General features: G+C 37.4%; 1 protein-coding gene across 4 annotated transcripts in view; it reads left to right on the top strand.

The window, feature by feature from the left end:
- The window catches only part of LOC128015363 (neuronal membrane glycoprotein M6-b), a 69981-nt gene that overhangs the window by 43446 nt on the left and 3902 nt on the right, over positions 1 to 22633 (top strand). For all 4 annotated transcript variants that reach the window (XM_052599147.1, XM_052599136.1, XM_052599167.1 and 1 more), the window contains exons 2-6: positions 18608 to 18794; positions 19657 to 19813; positions 20843 to 21011; positions 21323 to 21396; positions 22309 to 22374. In XM_052599147.1, the coding sequence (XP_052455107.1) occupies positions 18608 to 18794; positions 19657 to 19813; positions 20843 to 21011; positions 21323 to 21396; positions 22309 to 22374 (653 nt within the window). The remainder of the gene's footprint in view (positions 1 to 18607; positions 18795 to 19656; positions 19814 to 20842; positions 21012 to 21322; positions 21397 to 22308; positions 22375 to 22633) is intronic.

Here is a 22633-nt window from a genome sequence, read left to right as displayed (position 1 = left end):
AGTAATTTCTATCGCATGATCGTTTGCAGTTCAGGTTTACCTAACATTACCATAACGTTAGCTATGCCCAACATTTCCATGTGGCGATATACTTTCACAATATACTTATCGTTTCAGATACAAAACATTGTAATACATAATCATGTGTGTATTATTTATTATTATTATATTTATTTGATTGCATTGTTACATTGTCCTAAAGTCTATTTCTCACTGTGTACCACTTGCATAAACACCGCATTTGTAGGGGCTGCCACTCTTTTGCAGGCTATGTGACTTCAGAGTGCAGAACTGGGAGTACATTGATCTAGTACGAGTTCACGGTGGAAAGTCAGGTCGTTTGACTGCCGTTTCAATACACTTTCAAAGGTTAAGGGTAGTGGTCGACCAATCGCCAAGGCCGATATATCGGTCAATATTTTTCATTTTTCAAATATCGGAATTGGCCGATAAGTTTGAGACGATGCGTTCAAGGCGGGACTTTTATTTTGATGGTGCTGAGTGCAGCAGTGCCTGAGCGCACATAGTTCTCACACTCTCTCTCTTGTTTGTCATCGTTGTTAACAGTTCTGTCTAACACTGATAGAAGTCTTTCTAATAATCAGATAGAATGGTTCAACAAAGAAATTAATGTGTACAGAAAGTATTATAACGATTGCTTTTATATTAGGACTGTTAGTAATAGAAAGGCAAACATTATAATACTTTCTTGTTGTTTGCCATTAGCATTAAGCAAATATGTATTTATATAATTTAAACTAATCTCTGAATGGTCCAGAACGTTTTTTAATTTCAAAAACGTTGCAAACTTAATCCAGCTGTGAGATCTTATGAAGTGTGCATTTTTATCCAGCATGATCACGTGTTCTTTGTGTGATGGTCAGTCTGTGTGAATTGAATGCTTTAAACTTTATATACTCGTGATTTCAAATTATATTGCGCTTAATGCATTTGCCCACTGTCATATTCATGTCATTTTCATTGTGTGCTGTATGTAAAATGAGGGTGACACTGACTTTATTTGAAAAATGTGATTCCCAGTCCACACAAACTTCCCAGAATACTGCTTTCTTTTTAATTATATTTGTATGAAATATGTATTTATTTGTGAAAAATACCATCTAAAGTATAAGCATGTTTCTTTTACACATTTATTTTTTAATCCATTGTCAAATTATTTCACATTTCTTAAATATTAAAGAGCCAGTAAGATGAAAATTCTAAGCTTCCTATCACTGTTTATCAGTCCTGTACATTAAGTTTAAATCCATCCAAGGTTAAAAAACATTATCATTTTGTCAAAATATCATTTTAAAATTACCTCAATTCTCAGAGATCCCCAAACGGTTGCGCAAAGCTGTTCAAAAGATTCAGTTTCCTTAAACCCTGCCTTTCAGTAGCATACTGTGTTCTGATTGGTCAACTGACATAGTTTTGATTGGTTGTTCCGCACACACCTCCACGGTAAACTATGTGTTAGCATCTGTTTGGGGTGAATTATGTCTTATTCCTCTCATCGCGAAGCAAACAGTAAAATAAAAAACTTGAACAGTCTCGCTGCTTTTTCTTCTGTGTGGGTGTATTCAAGCCGCGCGCTTCAGTTTGAATCTGAATAGCGCGTTCAGCGCGGGGGCGTGGTCACATTAGATATAACGAAGGGAGACATGAAAAACAGACATTGCGTTGTTTTCAAATGGATTACTTTATCACAGAATATCTGTTTTCGGCAGCACTTATTTAGTTTTAAAGTAGACATATCAAGCTTTCTACAGATAACTCTCTCATGTCTCTTCGTTGAGTATTCACGGAGTTAGACTTCATTTTAATTACGTGTTTGTAAATGACGATCAGCGCAGACAGGCTGCAGACAGCACACATACTGATAAGACGCTCGGGAGAAAACAGACACATAACTTCATAATCATACTTCGCGTTGTGATTCGGAGATGCTCGTTGTTCTAAATAAAGTTGGTAATGAACCCTCTTTTATGGACAAACGCTTTGAAAATCCCGCCTTGAACACAACAAAAGGGATTTGTTGTACAGTTCTGGTATTGTGGTAAAAATGAATTTTAGCCATTGGTTCTTCTGATTTTCATTCTTTGGCAGTGAAAATAAAACAAACTTGCCTTTACGATTAAAAACACAGTCTCCTCGACATGACGCTATCACACCAACCAGAGCGTCTGTGTGTCTGTGTGGGGGGTGGGGCAGCTCAGAGTTCCGTTTCTCCCAACACGGTAGGTGGAGATTATTATGCAAAGTGTTCCTAGAGACGTACATAGAGATGGGCAAAAGATTTGAAATCTATAACGAATCGTTTCAGCGATTCAGAGTCGACTCCTTACTTTAGAAGCCAATAACTTTATAAATCATGTACTTTTTGGTTTAATTACTTTGCACATTGTTTACACTGATGGACAGCTACATCATACACTGTAATACAGGTAATTTTTGATTTCCCATCTGTGTGGCTCTGTAATAATAATAATAATAAAAATAAAAATAAAATTAGGGCCGGGACTCGATTAAAAAAAATAATCTAATTAATTAGAGCCTTTGTAATTAATTAAAATGAAATTAATCGCATTTTAATCGCATATAAATATTTGACCTGAGAACAGTGAGAAGTAATTTTTTCACATGGATTTATAGTATACCATTGAATAATGACTGAATACATAAGCTTAAGCAACAAAATATTGTTTATTTTTGTTCAACCAAGTCTAGCAGACCAGTGCAATTTTTGCCATGAAGTGTAGCAATAGCATATTTAGAAACAATTTAGAAATAGTACATTTCAGAAATTCAGGAAGCTTATAGGTGCTGGAACCTTCTGTAAAGTGTTTTTTAAGTAAAACACAATACTGTCAATTACATTCAGAACATTGGAAACACTGACTATTAGAAAACATCTCTCTGTTGCTTCAGAGGCCATAACATACTAAGTCCAACTCTCAATAACCTTGGCCAAAACAATAAAGAGTTCAACATAAACTGTTGCACCAACAAAATAATACATAGTTCCACATAAAGAGTAAAGTCCACGCTAGCTGCTATATGTTTTGCGTTGAGGTGATACTTGAGGCTCGATGTGCTGCTGTGGTGATATGCGAATGCTAGTTGGTGCTTCAGTATAATTGGTCAGCCGAAACTCATCCAGTGAGAAACTTTCCGCGGTGCAAAAATAAGTTATTAAAAATGAGGGATTTTTTTTTCTGTAATTAATTGATCTTAGTTAACGCGTTATTTTTTGTGTAATTAATTAATCTCAATTAACGCGTTAAAGTCCCGGCAATTAAAAAAATCATATCGGCTGTCCAAGATTTCCAAGATATTGGCATCGGCTGTCAAAAACACATATCGGTCAACCAGTTATGGGTTGCCTGTCCCCACGGGTATGACACATGGTATGATTTCTGCTAATAATCCCACATATATTTATACTTTATTTAAAAAGGGTTAAATAAAAGAGCTACAGCACCCCCCAAAGGAATGTTGATTGGTTGTGTGAGCTGATATTAAGATAAAAAGTTGTTCCTTTTCAGCCTGTTAATAAATATCATATTCTATATATTAAGCTGTTTCTGCGAGTCCTTAAAATTGACTCTTCCTCATCCAAGTATTATGATGTGGCTGCTTGGACGCAACAATATTCAAATCAATTGCAGTGGACTGGTGCTCTCAATCTGGACCATTTGCATGAGCAATAAATTATAGCTTTCATTTCTATGATTTAAATTCGAAAAATTTTAACTTTATTCTCAAAACATTAATCTCGTAATACAGTGGTTCCCAATCCTGATCCTGGAGAACCCCCAACACTGCATGTTTTTGGTGTCTCTCTTATCTGGCAAAAATATTTGAGGTCTTTGAGTCTTCACTAATGATCTGATCAGTTGAATCAGGGTTTTTTGAATAGGGGTTCTCCAGGACCAGGACTGGGAAACACTGTTGTAATATTTCGACTTTATTGTTGTAGTATTTTGACTTTATTCTCGTAATATTTTGACTTTATTCTCATAATTTCGACTTTATTCTCAAAATATTATGACTTTAATCTTGTAATCTTAGATTTTTTTTTTTTTTTTTTTACATGGCACTAAAATGTGTGTGTGTGTGTGTGTGTGTGTGTGTACAGAATAATACTATAATATTCCTTGTCATGTCATAGTATGGAAATCATAATATTATCTTGTGTGAGGTATGTTGTTTCATCTGGGGTTCCAGGATATTGCCAGCTAACACAGACAGAGCAGTTTTTTATTTAAAGGCTTCAGATCCAGCCTCTGTCTTTGACCAGAGCTTATACCTATACTTGTGTAGTTTTGTAGTTGTAGTAGATTGTAGATTGTGTAGTAGGATTTTACAGGTGAACTTGCACCTGGATTTAACCCATTTATTAAATAAATTTTTCAGTATTATGTAAGCCTGTATCTTTGATATAACTTGATAACTGTCACTGTGGTTCCAGGCATTAGTTAGAGCTGTATAATAAAGGGCTTGATTCTCCTGTGCTTTTGAATGAACATGACAATTTGACAGTAAACCTGCTTTGACACAACCTGCATTAAATTTCTATATAAATAAAGGTGAAACAATTTCTCTGAAACAGTTTCAATGGTTCTCATTCCCAAATGCTGATATGGTCACCAAGTCTGTAAGCATGTGAGAGTAATCATAGAGAGGAAAGACAACCTCATGTGGCTTTCATTTGGAACAGTTCATTCAGGGCATGCTGTTCTCACATGGCTGTTTAACCACTTTTGTGTATGTGTAATGAGCATGGTCAAGTGCTTCTATAATTGTCCTTGTGCATGAATGCTTTTGTGTGTTTACAAGTACCTGTGTATGAATATTGGCCTGTGTTTGTTTACATTTATGTTGCATGTAGGTATGAATTGAACAGCACTAAAAGGCAGGTTGGCGCAGCATGTCTTTTTCCTGCATGATACCATTCATCCTCCTGTATATGGATACTCTCCACTTTGCCCACTGCTGCGCAATCTGCTGTTCGCTGATCCCTTTTTTACCATCTCTCTATCAGTGAAAGAAAACATATGTATTCATAGTGATGCCTTATTTATTATTTATCCATTAAGCTTTTGTCCAGTTTTAGAGAAAAACTTTAAGCCAGTTAACTACTGCAAAAAGGGGCAACCTGCAATTGTGACTTTAAAGGTCATGTTTTTCGTTTTTTTTTTTTAAGCTTTGATTGTGTATACAGTGTGCAATATAACATGTTCATGTTTCGCGTGTAAAAAAAACTGTATTTTTCAAACAATTAACTTATCTGTATACCGCTGTTTTCACTGTCATAAAAACGGGCTGATGTCTTCCTTGTTCTATAAAGTCCCTCCTTCAGAAATATGTAACGAGTTCCGATTGTGTCAGCGGTTCCTGTGTTGTGATTTGACAACAGCTTAGCGCACGCTGCCCTCCTGGAAACGTGATTGGGCTAGTTTTTGACAAGTTTTGAGGAGTAAGTGGGCAGGATTTGTTTTGAAAACCTTGCAATCCTGATCTGAACGCACGTGCTGGAGATGTAATTCTAATCACAGAACGCCTTTACTGACGAGATGCGCATTAAAATCGCATTCAGTTTATTGCACAGCACTACAATCTAGTTAACAAAGCTAAACAGCGTTGCCCTTTGTGTAATAAGTTGCAGAAACTGTTAAACGCACCAACTTAAAAAATAGAATACACTTACCGGTTGTGGTCCATAAACAACGCCTTCTCCAGACAAAGAGGGAACTGCTCCATCTTTCAAGAATAATCTTTGTGGGAATCTGGCATTAGATTTAGGAAGCTGTCCACAAGAACAAAGATACAGATACAAATTAAACAGTTCTTAAATTTTTTTCGGGTAGGTCTTAAAGGGTTAGTTCATTGAAAAAATTATGTTATTAATGACTCACCCTCATGTCGTTCCAAACCCGTAAGACCTCCGTTTATCTTTGGAACACAGTTTAAGAAAATTTAGGTTTAGTCCAAGAGCTCTCAGTCCCTCCATTGAAAGTTTATTTAATCGAACTGTCCGGAAGAACCAGTTTGCGGAAAAGAACCGAACTTCCCATCACTACTGTTGATGACATGCTCGATTGTAGATCGGTGGATGTCCAGCAGCCCCAGGCCTGCTTGACGTCACCAGAGAAGCCTGGGAACAACAGTCGGCCATCCACCTATCTACAATCGAGCATGTCAAAGAGGAGCTTAAAGGGGGTAAATCCAGTGGAAGCCTGGGGTACCTCCCGGATGCTGAACAGGACATAGGGCACTATCTTGTCCCAGTTGCGCCTGTCCTCAGCAGCCACTCGGCGCAGCATCTGCTTGAGCGTTTGGTTGAAGCACTGTACCAGGCCGTCCGTTTGCGGGTGGTATACGGTGGTGAGAAGCTGTTTTATTTGGAGGAGATTGCAGAGGTCAGCCATCACCCTGGACATGAAGGGGGTGCCTTAGGCAGTCAGTATCTGGGATGGTAGGTCGACCCGACTACTCAGCAGGAAGAACTCCTGAGCAATGGCTTTCGCGGTGGCAAGGGATGGCCTCAGGGTAGCGGGTGGCGTAGTCCAGGATGGCCAGGATGTGTTCGTTCCTGTCTTGGTCCGCGGGACTACCAGCAAGGTTTTTTCCTCCCCACTTCGCTGTGCAACACAGTACAGCAGGCCGTTTTTGACCATGAAGTGTGGTGTTGGGTGAGGTCCTTCCCATCAGCGACCCTCACTTGGGCCCAGCAATGTTTGAGGTGGTCATCCTCATACTGCTCCCAGGCGAAGGCCCCAGCCCCAGTCACCTGTTGGAAGAGGTCATAGTAGAGGTTAGGGTTAAGATGGGAAGACTCACCCTCTCTGGGGCTGTCCAAGGCCAGCAGCACAGGGTGCCGTCGGGGCTTCGTGGTCGTCCGACGCTGGGGGTGGTTCCCAACGGGGCTGACAGGCTGGCTAGCAGAGGCGAACAGGCGGTCGAATCCCGGCCAATCCCTGCAGAGGAGGACCGGAACTGGCAGATCATTGATGATCCCGACTTCTACCAGCCAGGCGCCAGGGGGCTCCGGCACTTCCCTGGTATCGCCATGGACGCAGGTGATGGGCAGTCTGGCTTTGGGTTCAGGCCGTTGAGGAAGGATAGTCGCCCAGACCAGGGTAACTGCTCTGCCAGAATCGAGGAGGGCGAGGACGGGTCAGCCATTTATCTTCACTTCCGCTTGTGGGGCCTGCTTCGGAGTTTCTCCATGTACGGCACAGCCTGCCAGCCAAGCGTGTCCAGGGGAGTGGGGAGCTTTGGTAGGCATGGGCTCATCCTGTGGCCCGGGAACCGCCGGCCTGCCAACTGGTCGTTGGGTGCCCCTCCAGCGTGCGTCACTCCTGGAACACCCTTCGGGTAAAGGGCGGCGCTCGCTCCCCAGCCTCCCGGTGTTGAGTGGCCTCCGCCAGCTCGATGGCCTCCACCAGCTAGTCGACATTGGTGGGGTTCTGCATACCGGCTGCCTGCCGGAGAGGGCGGGGCCACGCCTCCCAGGCGGCGATCGCCTAGAACATCTGAAGGAATGTCTCAACGTCATCATGCGTCGTCATTTTGGGGATGAGCTGGTTAGCCTGGGATCGGAGGTCAGGTAGTGGAGTTCGCGAGGCGGTGGCCATGCGGAGGGCGGTGAGCTATCGTTCCAATTCAACTTGTCGGGAGGCTATGTGCTCCATGATCTGTTGCTGGCAGATGCTCACCTCGGTGAGGTGCTTCAGCAGATATCCATCGTTGGGGAAGGAGCACCACCTGGGGAAACAGGAAGGGGACGTGAGCAAAACAACCCGGAAAAAGAAACATCCATCAACAAGCCAAGTGAGGCGACAATGGATGTTGTGGGATCCTGGTCGGTAACTTCTTCACTGCAATGACTTCATTCTCCACCAGTGTGACGGGGTGAAGAAGTACACGACACGAGGATCAAGGTGAGTTCCCCGAAGGGTGGATTTTAATTGATAACTGTGAAGGGGAAGGAGCCAATGTGAGGGGTTTCCGGTGCTCAGTGCTCTGCCTTCCTCTCTCTTTCTCTCTCTCTCGGTGAGCAGTGCTATGTGGGTCCGTGAAGTCCATGTCTGATGAGGGCTGGCGGTCACACACTGCTCTCTGGAGGGAAACACAGAGAAATATAGCAGAGAATTTTGGAGACATCTCTCACCTCTGTGTTCGTTGGTGCAGCTTATAAAGCATTTCCCTGATGGGCTGCAGGTGTGACCACTCAGCCCGTAATGCTCTGTTCCCAGGGCGACGCTGATGAGAGCTCGGGACACACGTCACAATATTTTTGATTTAAAAAAATAATAATGTTCACATCCAGTTACATCATTGCATCCTGGCTAATATTTTTTTTACATAGTCCCAAAGCAAATGGATAAAGTAAAAATGTTACTATTTTAAACAGATTTTATGCAGTTAATAGCTAATTTTATTAGACAGCTTTGTGAAATACATGATTCTGATTGGTCAGTCATGACATTCCAAGGTATGTTAACCCTCGATAACAACCTGTAAAAGTTTATAACACAGGCTTATCCGGGTAACTGAAGTTGGCGCTATATGCTTGCCAGGAACAGTTTTTCTTGGTGAAAGCTTTGCGTTTGGTCAGCTAAAAAATTTTTTTTAAACACAATTCAATATTATCTTTACAATTACAGTTTTGTCATCCTGGTATCACAGACTCGCTCCCTCGTTTCAATGCAGCTGCTGCCATTTTGCCACAATTGGTTTGTACACTGTAATAGATTATAAGATAACTAACATACTGGTAAGATTTCAAAACAGTTTTGCCTCAAATCAATATATTTTATTGTCACAATTTTTTATGCTGTGAATTTTTTTTTGCATAATTAGTGGTATGACTGCACCGTAGCCTTTAAATGTCCGTAGTTTGAACTTGCTGCTTGCTAGCAATTGCTGTATTCACAAAAGATTTGTGTTCAAATATGTCAACTCAAATCAATATTTTGTGTCTAACTGTTACTTATGTGGCAATTGAACAAGCATCATACCTATGTTTAAAGTAAATTCAAGTAATTTCAAGTTGCTTACATTTCAGCACAGGAACAGTAGGTCACAGTTCAGGTTGACATGTATTTACATATGTAATAATGGGGTGATTCTAACTGACTCCATGTAGTATTTTATCTAATTATAGTAATGTGAGTAACGTGAACCACTGTAAAATAAAGTATTACTGAACAGTGCATTTCTTTCTCACCCTCAGTGTGTTTTAATAGTGGAACATTATCATAAATCTGAAGGTCTCTGCTCCGAATGTACTGTAGTTGTGAGCACAAGTTAAAGTAGCTAATAGACAAGCTGTTACGGTATATATTTCTTGTAAATGTTGCTTATAATTGTATCCATATAATTGTAAATGTATCCATATAATTGTACACACTGTATTAAAGTGGAAACCTGCAATTGTTATTTTAAAGAGTTATTTCTACATGATTTAAACATATAAAGTGGTTTGGGTGGTATAAATGAACCTATTTAGGTTGATTTGGAGATATTAAAATATATTTTTGACATATTAATTAAGGTTTTAAATTTTTTTTCAGTGTTTTAATGTAAAAGGCTCAGTTTGCGAGTCTGATTTATGATTTATGAGTCTGCGTTATGTATTTAATTTTGTCTGATGTTAAGAACAGTGTATGTGTCGTCTATATGTTGAGTTGAGTATGTGTACATGAGCATTTGATTATGTTGGAAAGGTAGGGGTGAGGTCAAGGCAAACTTTCCTCTCAAGCATCCTTGATGGATGTGAATGGACATTCAGCTAAAACACATAAACACAAAAACACATGCAGAACTGGATCTAAAACTCATAGCATCGAGCATCGATCAACACTGTGTAAGTGCTGAGAGGAGGTACAACTTAAAAAGCTGTCCACTTAATTACAGCCATTTACTCACACTCAACATTGAATGTCTCTCAGCAGGCTCTCACAGCGGTCAGACCTCACCTCCTCCACACTGAACAACGACAAGCTTCTACTTACAAAAAACATTGGTTAACTATCAAAAGATAAAACCAAACTGATCTCTGATCAGCCACCAAATAAAGCTTGATTTAAACTGCATCCTATAATAAGAAATTAACTTTACATTTAAGTAACATTAAGCTTATTTATTTGTATAGCACTTTTCACAATACATATGGTTTCAAAGCAGCTTTACCGAAAATAGATGTTTCAGTGTTACAGGAAGTATTCTATAATCAGTCAGAGATGAGTATGTCAAAGTAATGCCCATATGGCTGTAATATACAGCTAAGAAGTCATGTGGTTATATGAAACATTGTGTATTTGCACTGAATTTTTTTAAATATCAAAGTCAAGTCAAAACAATGCAATTATTATTGCTGAATCAACATATTTAAATGTGTAACATAACTTGGTTTACAACTTTAGTAAATCAGTAAAAGTAAACTCAAACAGGAAAAAAAGTCACAACGCATTAGTGAATAGACTGAAAGCTGTACAAAGGCTTGAAAAACAAACAAAGATATAAGCAGCTACACATACAAAATATATTGATAACTCAATCAAATGAAAAAAGGATCATTTGACGGGGACTTCTTGTTCAGTTGAACATACTTTCCACAGTATTTTACCCTCTGTAAAATAATGTATCAATAAAGCTAAATGATATGGGTTAAATCAGGTAGAAATATCTGTTTAAGGCACCTTGATATTACTGAATGACATTACAGAAAGTTCAAAGTACTTTGCTAAATCCTTCATTACCCTTCTTACATCACAACTTATTCATCATCTAAAATTTCCAGTTGTAAATATGTCTTTTACTGGACATTAATTTGCTTGAAACTCATAAATACAACCTTTTTTAACTACAGTGCAAAAAGTGGTAACCTGCAGAGATATTTCTACATGGTTGAACCCATATAAAGTAGTTTAAGTGGAATAGATGAATGTATTTAGGTTGAATGAGCAATGAAAGATAAACTAAACCGTTAATTTTGATGGATTTTGATGATACCATTTTTTAATGTAATACCTGGTTTGCCTGAAGAATTGTAATTAAATGGAGAAATGAAAGGAGCTGGCAATATTTGTAACCTGGAGCTCAGTGTTATTCAAGCAATAAAATTATAATTTTTCTGGTGCTTTGTTAGATAAATGAGCATCATTCAATCTAAAGCTCTTCAGTGCCGTGAATGAATATACAGGCTTACATTATATAGTCTTTGCACAGGATGAATATGGGACATTTTGCCAGTGGCAGAAATTAAAGAGAAATGTATAATGAACCATAAGGGCATAGAGAGATAGCAGGGCTCCAACAGCTTGAACAGATCGGCTGTGTCTCTACCAAAACTGACATCATGTCAGTGTTTTTCTCGCTTGAGAGAGAATTCTTGTCAGAGTGCACAGGAAATTGGCCTACAAATTAATATGCCACTCCTAAAAAGGAATGGCCTATAGCAGAAATATGCACGTGACCCTTTAAATATTCACCACTCCTTAAATAAAGATGTTCGGATTCTTGTTCTACTTTTTTTCATACAATGTGTTGTTAATTAATATGCTTAAATATTAAGATTTAATTTAACTGAAAGATTTAAGTGCTATTTTAAGTGCATGTTGAATCTAGGAAAGCACTCTTTAATACAATTCAGTGCATTGTTTGTAGCATAGCTCTACCTGTGGGACTTTTTATATATTTCCCATTTAGCAGAAAGGGAGACAGAGTGGGAGGGGGTGACCCTGGTGAGGACTGTCCTACAGGGGAAATGATGTCATCATCATTACTGTCTCTCATGTCCTTCCAATGATTTAGATTTTTGTTGATTTTGTATGTTTTTCTTTTTTTTTCCCATTCAACATACAAAAGTTTAATTTGAAAAAAATTGGTCCATACAGTTACAATCTCAATAATCATAATCATCAAAATCATACAGCCCTACTCTTCTGACTTTCATTATATATGGACAAAAAACATTAAATGCTTTGCAGATGAAAGAAAATCAGGTTTGGAACTAAACAGATTTTTGAATGAACTATCCCAATAAATGTCAAGATTAATAATAGACTAAAGCTATCAAAAACCAATATCTCTGTCCTTCCAGTAATCACAGTTCAGGTTTACACACACAAACACTCTCTTTCCCCTGGGCTAGTATATGAGTGGGAAGCATGCAGAAACCATGGCAGTGCGGAGACAGTCAGATGTGGATGCACTCAACTGGGTCGTGGGCAGAATGCTACCATGGCAACTACTTTTCAACAGCCTCCGGCCCAAAAAAAATCTGCGTTCATTCTTTCTTTCCTCTCTTCTATCTCTCTGTGTCTCTCACTCTCTTTCATTTGAGAAAACCTTGCTAAACTCTGCGGCAGAGTATCTACTGTACTGTTGTGAAAAGAGGCTGTGAGCAGTGTTGAGGGAAGGTGCTTTTCAAAGTAATGCATTGCAATATTGCATCACTCTTTAAAAAATAACTAATTGCGTTACTTATTTACTTAGTATTTACATAGTTAATTAGTTTGCATTTGACTGTTTTTATTCCTTTTGAGGAATACTCAATCTGTTTTTGTGCTAGTGAGATGAGTAAATGCATGTTGTCATTTAGTCTAGATAGAACTTCAGTAATCATCACGTCACAACGCCTCTGCACTCACTCCTGATTTCTGTAAACATGGGGATAGAAGTGCTATCTGTCAATAAATGGGGAAAAAATAACTGATATTTTCTTGTACATTAAAAAGCAATGAATTTCTTTACTAGTTACTTGAAAAAGTCATTGGATTACTTAACCCATGTTATTTGTAATGCGTTCTCCCCAACACTGGTTGTGCGGGAAGCGCTCACTTGGATTGCTTATCACTGGAGAACATCTCACAACAATTCAGAAGCCTTTAGAAAGTCTACACCCACATAAACATGTTTTGCAGGGTAGAGGGCTTTTTGTTTTATTCGGAATCAACATTTTTGACCTTTTGTCTTTTATTAGTCAGATTTGCTTCTAGGAAATTTATTGAAAAAAGTGTGTGAAACTTTAATGGGTTATTTTCCCTATTGCAATATTTAATGGTTTGATGCATTTGTGTGCTCAAAAAGAGCTAAGCTATTTTGTAATTATTTATTGATTTGTTATTGGACCATATAAACATCAAGGTTTGGCCAAGTTTACATTTAAAGCCTATCATAGAGCCATTCAAATTCAAACATTATTTTTTTTTTTTACAGCTGTTGCTGCCTTCCAGCTACATATATAAATTCAAAATAACAATTCCCAGCAATAACAGCTGCATCTGGCAGTGGCCGCTGAGGTGGGGGAGGACGAAAGCAATTCCAAACCATTACCCATCTAGGTCTGTTAAACTCATAAAACTCCTGGCTGCCTTTCTCTCTCTTTCTCTCCATCGAAATGCACTGATTTACCGACATCGAATAATTTACCAAATGCACCAATGCCAAATGCTAAATGAACATTGGTGCTCGCTTTTTGGTTATTTAGTGTTGGATGTCAAACAGAGATGAAAGCTGACCTGATCTATGATCCTGAACCAGGAACAGTCAGCAGAGCTTCAGATCAATCGGCTCTTTATTGGTCTTCTTGTTATATTCCCAAGAGGCTGATGGCTCTGTGTTTTCAAGATTTTAAACTTGGTATTTGGCATTTTTATACTGTTGACAGCAATGCTTTATAGATGGAATATAGAATGGTGAATACATTATATAAATGATTGTCGTTTGTTTAAAATTCATTCTTTATTGTTCAAATCAATTTAAAGCTGTTTTGTTCAGTTTGTCTAAAGCAAATAACATCCTTTAGAAAAGAAAATAGTATTTTGGCTTGATAATGATAATAAGAAGAAAAGACTGAAAAAAAATTGTTTATTTAGTTCAAAAATATTATTTAATATCGCAGAAACAACCCAAATACATTTATACCAAAATACTTTATATGGCCTTATATACCACGTTGAACAGGTTAAGTCATGTAGGAATATCTCTACAGATTTCTTTTTTTTTTTTTTTGTATAACAATAAACATCTAGGCTGTCCGCTTTGGGCCATTTTAAGGCCTAAAGGTCTTTATTTATAGTACGTAAACTAAATTAAACATTGACTAAGAAAATGTTTATTGTTTTATCTTAAGTGAAAATTTGTACTTTTGATTAATATAAAATCGCAATGGAAGATTTGAACCAAACAATAAATATAAATTGAAAAATAAATTATAAATGTATACTTTTGACTATAAGATAAAGTAGCCTTTTTTAATGTGGAGCTTATTCCATAGAACATCCTAGAGCTTCCAGATTAATAATGAAGATACCTCAAATCCCTTTTTGTTACAGTGGACAGGTTGAAAAAGGAAAACAGAAGAAAAAAGGAGAAAAAAATATGTATATATAAAGAGAGAGAGAAACTTTAGGACTTCTGTATGTACTGTAGTTGAAAAATGTATTTTGTCAGATACTAAATAGCTGAGGGAGACAGTTGAGTTTAGAGATGGAGAGAGGTGACCCGTGTAATCTTTGCATTCTAAATTCAACACTAATGAATAGCTCATTGATTTCCTTTATGGCTGCAAAGAGAGCTGCCCTGTTTTGCCTGTCTATGGTCTATTAAAGCTCTTAAACACTGTTGATGAATGGAGAACTGTTCAGGCACCATCACAGATGCCCATTGGAGGTCCTCAACAGGCATTTGAGTGAAAAGCTTTGAGTGAAAGCACTTTTTTATCCCAATGAATTATGAAATCATAATCTACATTACATTTTCATTTCATTATTTGTATTCAGTGTTTTGTCAGCACCACTAAGATTTACTGTAACCCCACGTGTATCTACAGTGTCAGGCAGCATCTCAGCACCTCTGGTTTAACCTCATTAGCTCATTAACATTAATGGGATAGATTTATTATGCAATACATTCGCACAGCTGCTGCTCTCAGAGCTTAATCCCCTCTTTCAGAGCTCCCTGACAGATTTTCAGACCAACGTATTTCTGCAGGGCTTCATGGTTTGATTTGACTATCAAAACAGAGAATTTACATTTGTGCATTTGATGACAATGTACAAATCACTATAGATTAGGGATGGGAGCTATACCAGTATGAAAGTGACTATCAGTATTATGCTGTTCCATGATATTGACTTTGCTATACCGTGAATACCATTATATAGTCATGAATTCAAGTTTTGCATTTATATAGTTTTGTTCAATTTGGTATGCTCTGCGAATTTGAACACAAATGATGATAAAGAGTCAAGGCAGAACGTTTTTGTCCTCTGTATGCAACGCCGTACTACAGAGTCATTAGTAATCAAAAACATGGAGCATCATAACAAACCAGATTAATAGAGAACCAATCGCCTACTCCAGTGGTTCCCAAACTAGGGGGAACGGAAATGCTGAGGGATAGTGTACAGTAACAGTCAGTAGATTATTTTTCAAAATAAACCTCTGCAGGGTGATAAAGACTATACTGCATAATTTCCCGTTTATTATGTGGCCACTTACCTGATATGTAAATAATTAAGTGCAAAATATTAATTTAACATTTGAATTACCTCAACATGACTCACAGTACCCGTGTGTGTGCGCTCCATTTCCAGACGTGGGTGACGTGATTTGACAAAAGCAAATAGAACCCAGTGATGTTCTCTGCTGTGGAGGCAGTGTGACACGACACGACAAATCCATGACAGTAAACTGATGCCGCGTTCTGTTTCTGACGAACTCCAGCGCTCTGACACAAAGAACAATTTCAAATATTCATAACTAAGAGAACTGTGAAAAAATAGAAAGTGTAGATATTAGACAGATACAGATATCACCTAGACAGTGTAAAATATTGTGATATGAATTTTAGCTCATATCGACCACCATACATTTTGTGTGTGTGTGTGTGTGTGTGTATGTGTGCACGCTCTGCAACCAGTAGGCCTAATAATAACCAATAATAATGAATTACTTTTGCAAAGGTCCCTTTCGGGGCTCCGTACAAAGCAGAACATGTCATGTGAAAGAGTGTCACTTCACAGTGTCTTACTAACTTCCCAAGAGCAAATGTTCTCGCATTATTTTATGAAGCATTTCTAAAGCAGTAAAGATATCCCAAAGATATTCATAGGGATGCAATTATGAGGTGTTAAGGAGACCAATTGCACAAGGTTGCCATGGAAACACCAGTGGTACATGCAAGAGTGTGCAATTTTACGCCTATCTTTTTTCCTCTTTGTGTGCGTGTGTGTGTGTTTGAAGCTATTTTTAACAAGCATTATATAACCACTCTATGTCACAAGCAGCATGTATCTATCTCCCCTCGCTCTGTTGTCTCTATTCTTCAGGTTTGCCTGACCTACGACTAACACTGGTTTAATTCAGTTCACTCAAGGAAATGAGTTTACATGAGCATTATGAATAATAATAAATGTGGTTGGTTGAATGTCCAAATTTCTGATTGATTGCATGTGTAACACAGCACATTCTCTGAAAACTGTACTCTCTAGTGCCATTTATGCCTGAAAATTTCAGGAATTTTGTGTCTTTATTCTAGTATTGCATATATTTTTTCTGTGGGCAACTGTTTAATCGTTGGAAATTATAAAAACTCTGATTATCTGTTTACACTAAGTGGAAATAGGTCACCTTTTTGGCAGAGATACAATACCAGCTTCACCCATCAAGGTTCAGTGGCATAGATGATAAAGCGTGTGACATATTCTTTTTGACACGATTGACCTAGGTTCAAATCTGACTTATGGCAAATAAGGGAAATAATCAAAAAGTTGAAAATAAAGTATCCAGTAGGTGGCATCCATTTAATAATTTGAATTCAATTCATATATTTATTTGATATAAATGAAATGAGTTATTACTGCATACTGGCAGATAATTGCCACTATTTGCAATAAGTAATTAGCAGAATACCCTGCTATTTTAACATAGTATAAATAGAATGTAGCTATTTGCACCTTACAAAAATCTTAACCTGCCATATTTCATTCCCAGGCTTAACTGCAGTAGCCATATGTTCTTTTACGACCACTCCTGATGTAACCAGTCACGGCACACATTAAATGAAATTTCATATTGCTGTCAGGTAGCTGCTGTAATCATCCTCTTCATGTTGAGAAATCATTTTACCTTTTTAAATGGTCTATTATGAACTGAGCAGCAGCTGTCGTAGTAGGTAACAGGATGACAGTGTGGAACAGATGGTTTTGTATATTCATAGAAATTCTGTTCACTGTGAAAATGAATTTGCATCGCTAACGTGGGTGTGTGACAGGAGGGTCAAAGGGCCCACTGATGTCAGAAATGACCCTGCTGTTGTGTTCTTCTATTAGCATGAGTTTCCAAAGACCCCTATTCAGTCAAATCCCTATTAACTCTTAATATATGTACAGTTTGGAAGCAGTATCAATAAAGCAAAGCAAGGTGTACAAATATTTTCTGTTTTCTTACATCAGTTGTCTTTTTACTCATACAAACATTCATCCTGTTTGGATTATGTAAGAGGCCCGTTTTGCTCTTAAATTGTGCAAAAAGCTTCAGACCAACGGTTGTAAACACATTTAGCCCTCAAACTTTAGTAAACTTGCAAAACAAGCACAAACACAAAAAAAATGCTATTGCCGTGGGTGTTTATTTATTTATTTATTTACTTGGAAAATCTACCATCGTCATTTGGTACATTTAATCTGGTAAAAAAAATCATATATTAAAGTATTTTACTTATTGTAAAACGTTCTATACAAATAAAAAAATTACCATCTGTACCATCACTGCATAGTTACATCAAAATCTAGTTCCTCAGAGAGACACTCAGCACTCTTTTTCTGTGTACCATTGATGTCTTATAAGATCATAAGTTGCAGTCAATCTGTGATGAATTATTCATGTATGTGGGGGAGTTGGTGTTGTTTAATGTCTCTGGAAGAAGATAAATAGGCAGAGAACAAAATGACTTCACTGCACACAGAATATTTCTCACTCTTTACAAGGCATGTATAAAGTATATATTAGGATTGACGTTCACATTTTTTAAGGGAAGTGCTTAAGTGGGAACAGCAATATGTTTTCCAAAGTATTTCCAAATTATTCTAAATGTTGAATTTTGCATTTTTTAAATGTTTGGTTTGTCTTAAATTGGTTTTGGAAATACAAGTCCTAGTACCCTTACACAAAGTAATATATGTAAATATACTACATATGAAATATATTGTCATATAAAGTAAAAACATATATGAAACCTATTAGAAATAATAAAAAAATTTGAATAGTAGAGTATTTATTTTACCGCCCATACAAATGTTTATGTTCTGTATGTGTAATACATATGCTACAGAACAACAGCAATTGTGCCAAGCGGTGCCAGCCCGAGTTATTTTCTGTTCATTACCAGTTCATTCAATAAAGACAGTTAACAATCTAGTTTCTGAGTACTAAGTTATTAACCCAACAATAGCGGGGTCAGTTTTTTTTGCAGTGGGCCGCGCAAACATATGTGTTTGGTTGTGTGGGCCGCGAGTTGAAAAAGGTTGGGAACCACTGCTATAGTGAATTACGTCAAAACATGTAATCTTACTTTCTCCCCCTGCAGGCTGCTTCGAGTGTTGCATCAAGTGTCTGGGCGGTGTCCCCTACGCCTCTTTGGTGGCCACCATCTTGTGCTTTTCAGGTGTGGCCCTGTTCTGCGGCTGTGGGCATGTGGCACTCACGGGCACTGTGACCATGGTGGAAAACCACTTTTCTCGCATCACCTCTGACCATGCTACTCTCACTGATGTGTAAGTATGTTCATATAAACGGCCTTTTAAATACAGCCAATACCATAAATAATAACTTCTCAGTGATGGTTGTTCTTTTATTTAGATTACTACTGTGAGTTAGGATAATTATTAGAGGCATACTTAGTGAGATGAAAAGGAAAAAAGCTAATTTTGAGTTATTCGATTTCTGTCCATGACAAGTACTAGGGATAAGTATGTGGTGAGTAATGACCTCTAGAATGCAAGCAAATAAGTTGCAGTACTTTCTGTTCCATCATGGCATCTGGAGCTTTACTAGGAAATTACCTTTTATTTCCTGTATACATTTTAATGTCAGTAGCCCTGAAAAAAATCTGCCAGGAGTACATTTTTATCCCCCCACATACAAGTCAAATGAATCACTGCCACCATTGTTTACTGAGCTGGAACTCTGGTAAATTTGATTTAAAATAAACTATGACTTTACTTTTGTATCATTTCATCTAAACTGGTACCTTTTCATGCATGTGAATTTGAAAGCATCAAGAGCGATAATTTATTTATCGAGTTTCTCTGTATAAATATTGGATAATGCTGAGAGATTTATGCCCACCTTACATCTCTCACATCAGTATGCTTACTAGCTTTTTGGGGAAGTCGTGGCCTAGTGGTTAGAGAGTATGACTCCTAACCCTAAGGTTGTGGGTTCGAGTTTCGGACCCAAACCCCCAACTGCTCCACAGGCACAGCAGCATTAATGGCTGCCCACTGCTCCGGGTGTGTGTTCACTGCTGTGTGTGTGTGCACTTTGGATGGGTTAAATGTAGAGCATAAATTCTGGATCACCATACTTGGCTGAGTGTCACATCACTTTCACTAAATGTTTTGTTTTGTTATACAGGGTCCAGATTTTGCAGTACATTATCTATGGAATTGCTTGTTTCTTCTTCCTGTATGGCATCATCCTGTTGGCTGAGGGCTTTTACACAACCAGTGCTGTCAAAGAGATGCACAGCGAGTTCAAGACCACTGTGTGTGGACGCTGCATCAGTGCCATGGTGAGGCCAAGGCGCACATACAAGCATGAGCATACAAATACACCAGGCTCATTGGAAAAACATTTCACTACATATGTTTCTGCAACTCGAAAAACGTACTTACACACATACATTTCAGTTCAAGTTTCCAGCGAATTTACTGATAACTACTGATAATAATACTCAATATCAATTAATACTGATAACTTTTATGCCTTTTCACACAAAGTATGATTAAAGTATGATGGTAGGTTATTGATTATTAAACACTTGTTTTCATACACTTCCTTGCACAGTACTGCTATTATGACTTCAGACACTTTTACCATAACACATGATTGTAAAACGTAAAAACACATTTTAATGTTTGCATCACAAAACCAGCTCCACATGTTTTCGTGTATGTTTTGACAGCGTAAACTTGCTCAGAATCTCACCTGGTACAGCTTTGTACTTGAACTTTAACCCTTTAGGGTCATTTTACAAACTGTTGCGATACGTACAACAGCCTATGTAATAAAACTTGTAAAATTAATTTTGCAGAAAAATCGCCCCAAGCGCGTTTGAAATACTCTTACACATCATTATATAAACATGTACACTCATACAAATGCATTTCCTCCCAACCATAAACATGGTACTTGGCACATTCACACATATATATACGCCCACTACAAAAACAAAGGCCAACCCAAATCCTTGAGGACAGATCTGGCACGATCAGTGCTATGTGCCTCAATTGCTTTAATAGCTGCAGATGTCCAGTAGCATCCATCTTTTAAGCCTTTAGGCAATATATGCATGTGCCATGTGTTAATCTGGGAAAACATTGTGTATGTTCACAAGAGTGACTTTGATAATCAAGTGGCAACACATTTAAGGTGACCTGGCGGTAAATAGGTCATGATTCTGGGTCACATTTACTGCAGGATTTAAAAACTATGGGATTATTCTAGTCATCATGAAATTAGAGATATGGATATTGAATGAATATGTGAGCATGAGGGGCTAACTGCCACAAATTTCTGCCTCTCTTTTTCTTTTTTGAAGTTTGTGTTCCTCACCTACATTCTGGGCTTGGGATGGCTGGGTATTTTTGGCTTTTCGACGGTTCCCGTTTTCCTGTTTTATAACATGTGGACCACATGTGGAGCCATGAAGTCCCCTATTGCCAATCTCACCTCTGTGGACAACATCTGTGTCGATGTGCGGCAGTATGGTAAAAACTTTGACCATCCTTAATCGTGAATCAACAGATAATATTTGTTTATATTTAGTTGCAAAATCAACATCACTTTATAGTGTAAGGAGTGAGTTATTCTAATGGAATGTATCTGTTGAGATAAATCTGTCAAAAAAAACTTCTTTTTATAAGTACAGTCAGATGTTTCCTTTTCTGGCATTTACTAAAATCCCTATCAGTGGGAAAATGAATGTGTATATAGATTTAATAATCTGTAAATATTCATTTCTTTAGTAGTCCTTGTATCTTTTTAGATTAATGTATGTAATGCATATAATCATTTTCAGGAATCATCCCATGGAACGCTACTCCTGGTAAAGCCTGTGGCTCCACGCTAAGCGACATCTGCAATACTAGCGAGGTAAAGATACCTCATTTGTCTCTGAAGATCACCACATGTGCACTGACAGGAAGAGCTTTTTCATGTTTATATCTGTAAAGCCTGACACATGAAATAATAGTTTTTTTTTTTTTTTAATGAAGCGGTCTAAAATCTAAAAAGAAAAGCTTGCATGTGTTTATGTGAAGCTTTTATGGCTCATATGGTATGATACACTGATAGCAGACTATTTCAATTAAAATATATAAATATCAGATGTCACTCTATTTGTTTAATCAAATAATATTACTGAAAGAATGCTTTTGAAAAATAAAAATAAAAACATATAAGGCAATGCAATACAGCAATACAATGATGATTAAACATTCCTCAAAAGCCTGATGGATAATATTTGATACATTTAAACATTAATTTTCAAAAAAATGTTGTTTCACTTCAGTAAATGTTCATCTTCAAATATTACTAACATATCACAAGTAATTCCTAGGTTTACTTTATAAAACTCAGTAAAGATTTCACTGCTAATATAAAAGAAACAAAACAAAACTGTGAACCATGTCCTGCATGTGAATGTTTGTACAATTATCAATCATCAGTTAGACAACAGAAGCCAAGTAGTAGATTGTTTGCAACAGCTTTGACAGCAAATTTTGATCATGCCCTGTGTATCAATTATGATACAGTAGGCTTTTTAGGGTTGTAGGTTTGTTAGAGTTAAAGACAGACTTTTAAGGAATGCTGACTTGTTTTAATCTTGACAGAGCAGAGAAATATAAAACATGTTTATTCTTCGCTTTTAGAAAATATACTTTTTTTTAAGTATGACGGGTACATTTTATTTTGTATGAATAATATATTACATTTTCTACATTTTAGGTGTGTAGATCTGTGTTGGTTATGTTTAATAGACTTCCTGAACTCTTTTCATTACAGTTCTATCTCTCCTACCATCTTTATATTGTTGCCTGTGCTGGAGCGGGAGCCACTGTGATTGCACTGGTAAGAGTTCATGATATTCATTCATTCACTTGTTCATTTCATACTTGCTTTCTTATCTATTTCATATTTAGAATCATTTACATTGATGTTGAAAATTAGCTTAGGAAAGAATTGGTACAATATAAAGCTATATTCTTAAATCCAGTCATCATTTTAGAAACTTTATAGGCTCTATAACTGTAATTTCTGTTTTCGAGAGATGTGGTTGTACATCTAAAACTATGTTTGGTCTCACCCACTGGTTTGTCTCTCTTCCATT

This window comes from Carassius gibelio, chromosome A1, assembly GCF_023724105.1.
Source record: "Carassius gibelio isolate Cgi1373 ecotype wild population from Czech Republic chromosome A1, carGib1.2-hapl.c, whole genome shotgun sequence".
Lineage (NCBI taxonomy): Eukaryota > Metazoa > Chordata > Actinopteri > Cypriniformes > Cyprinidae > Carassius > Carassius gibelio.
This window is presented reverse-complemented; position numbering and strand designations above follow the sequence as displayed.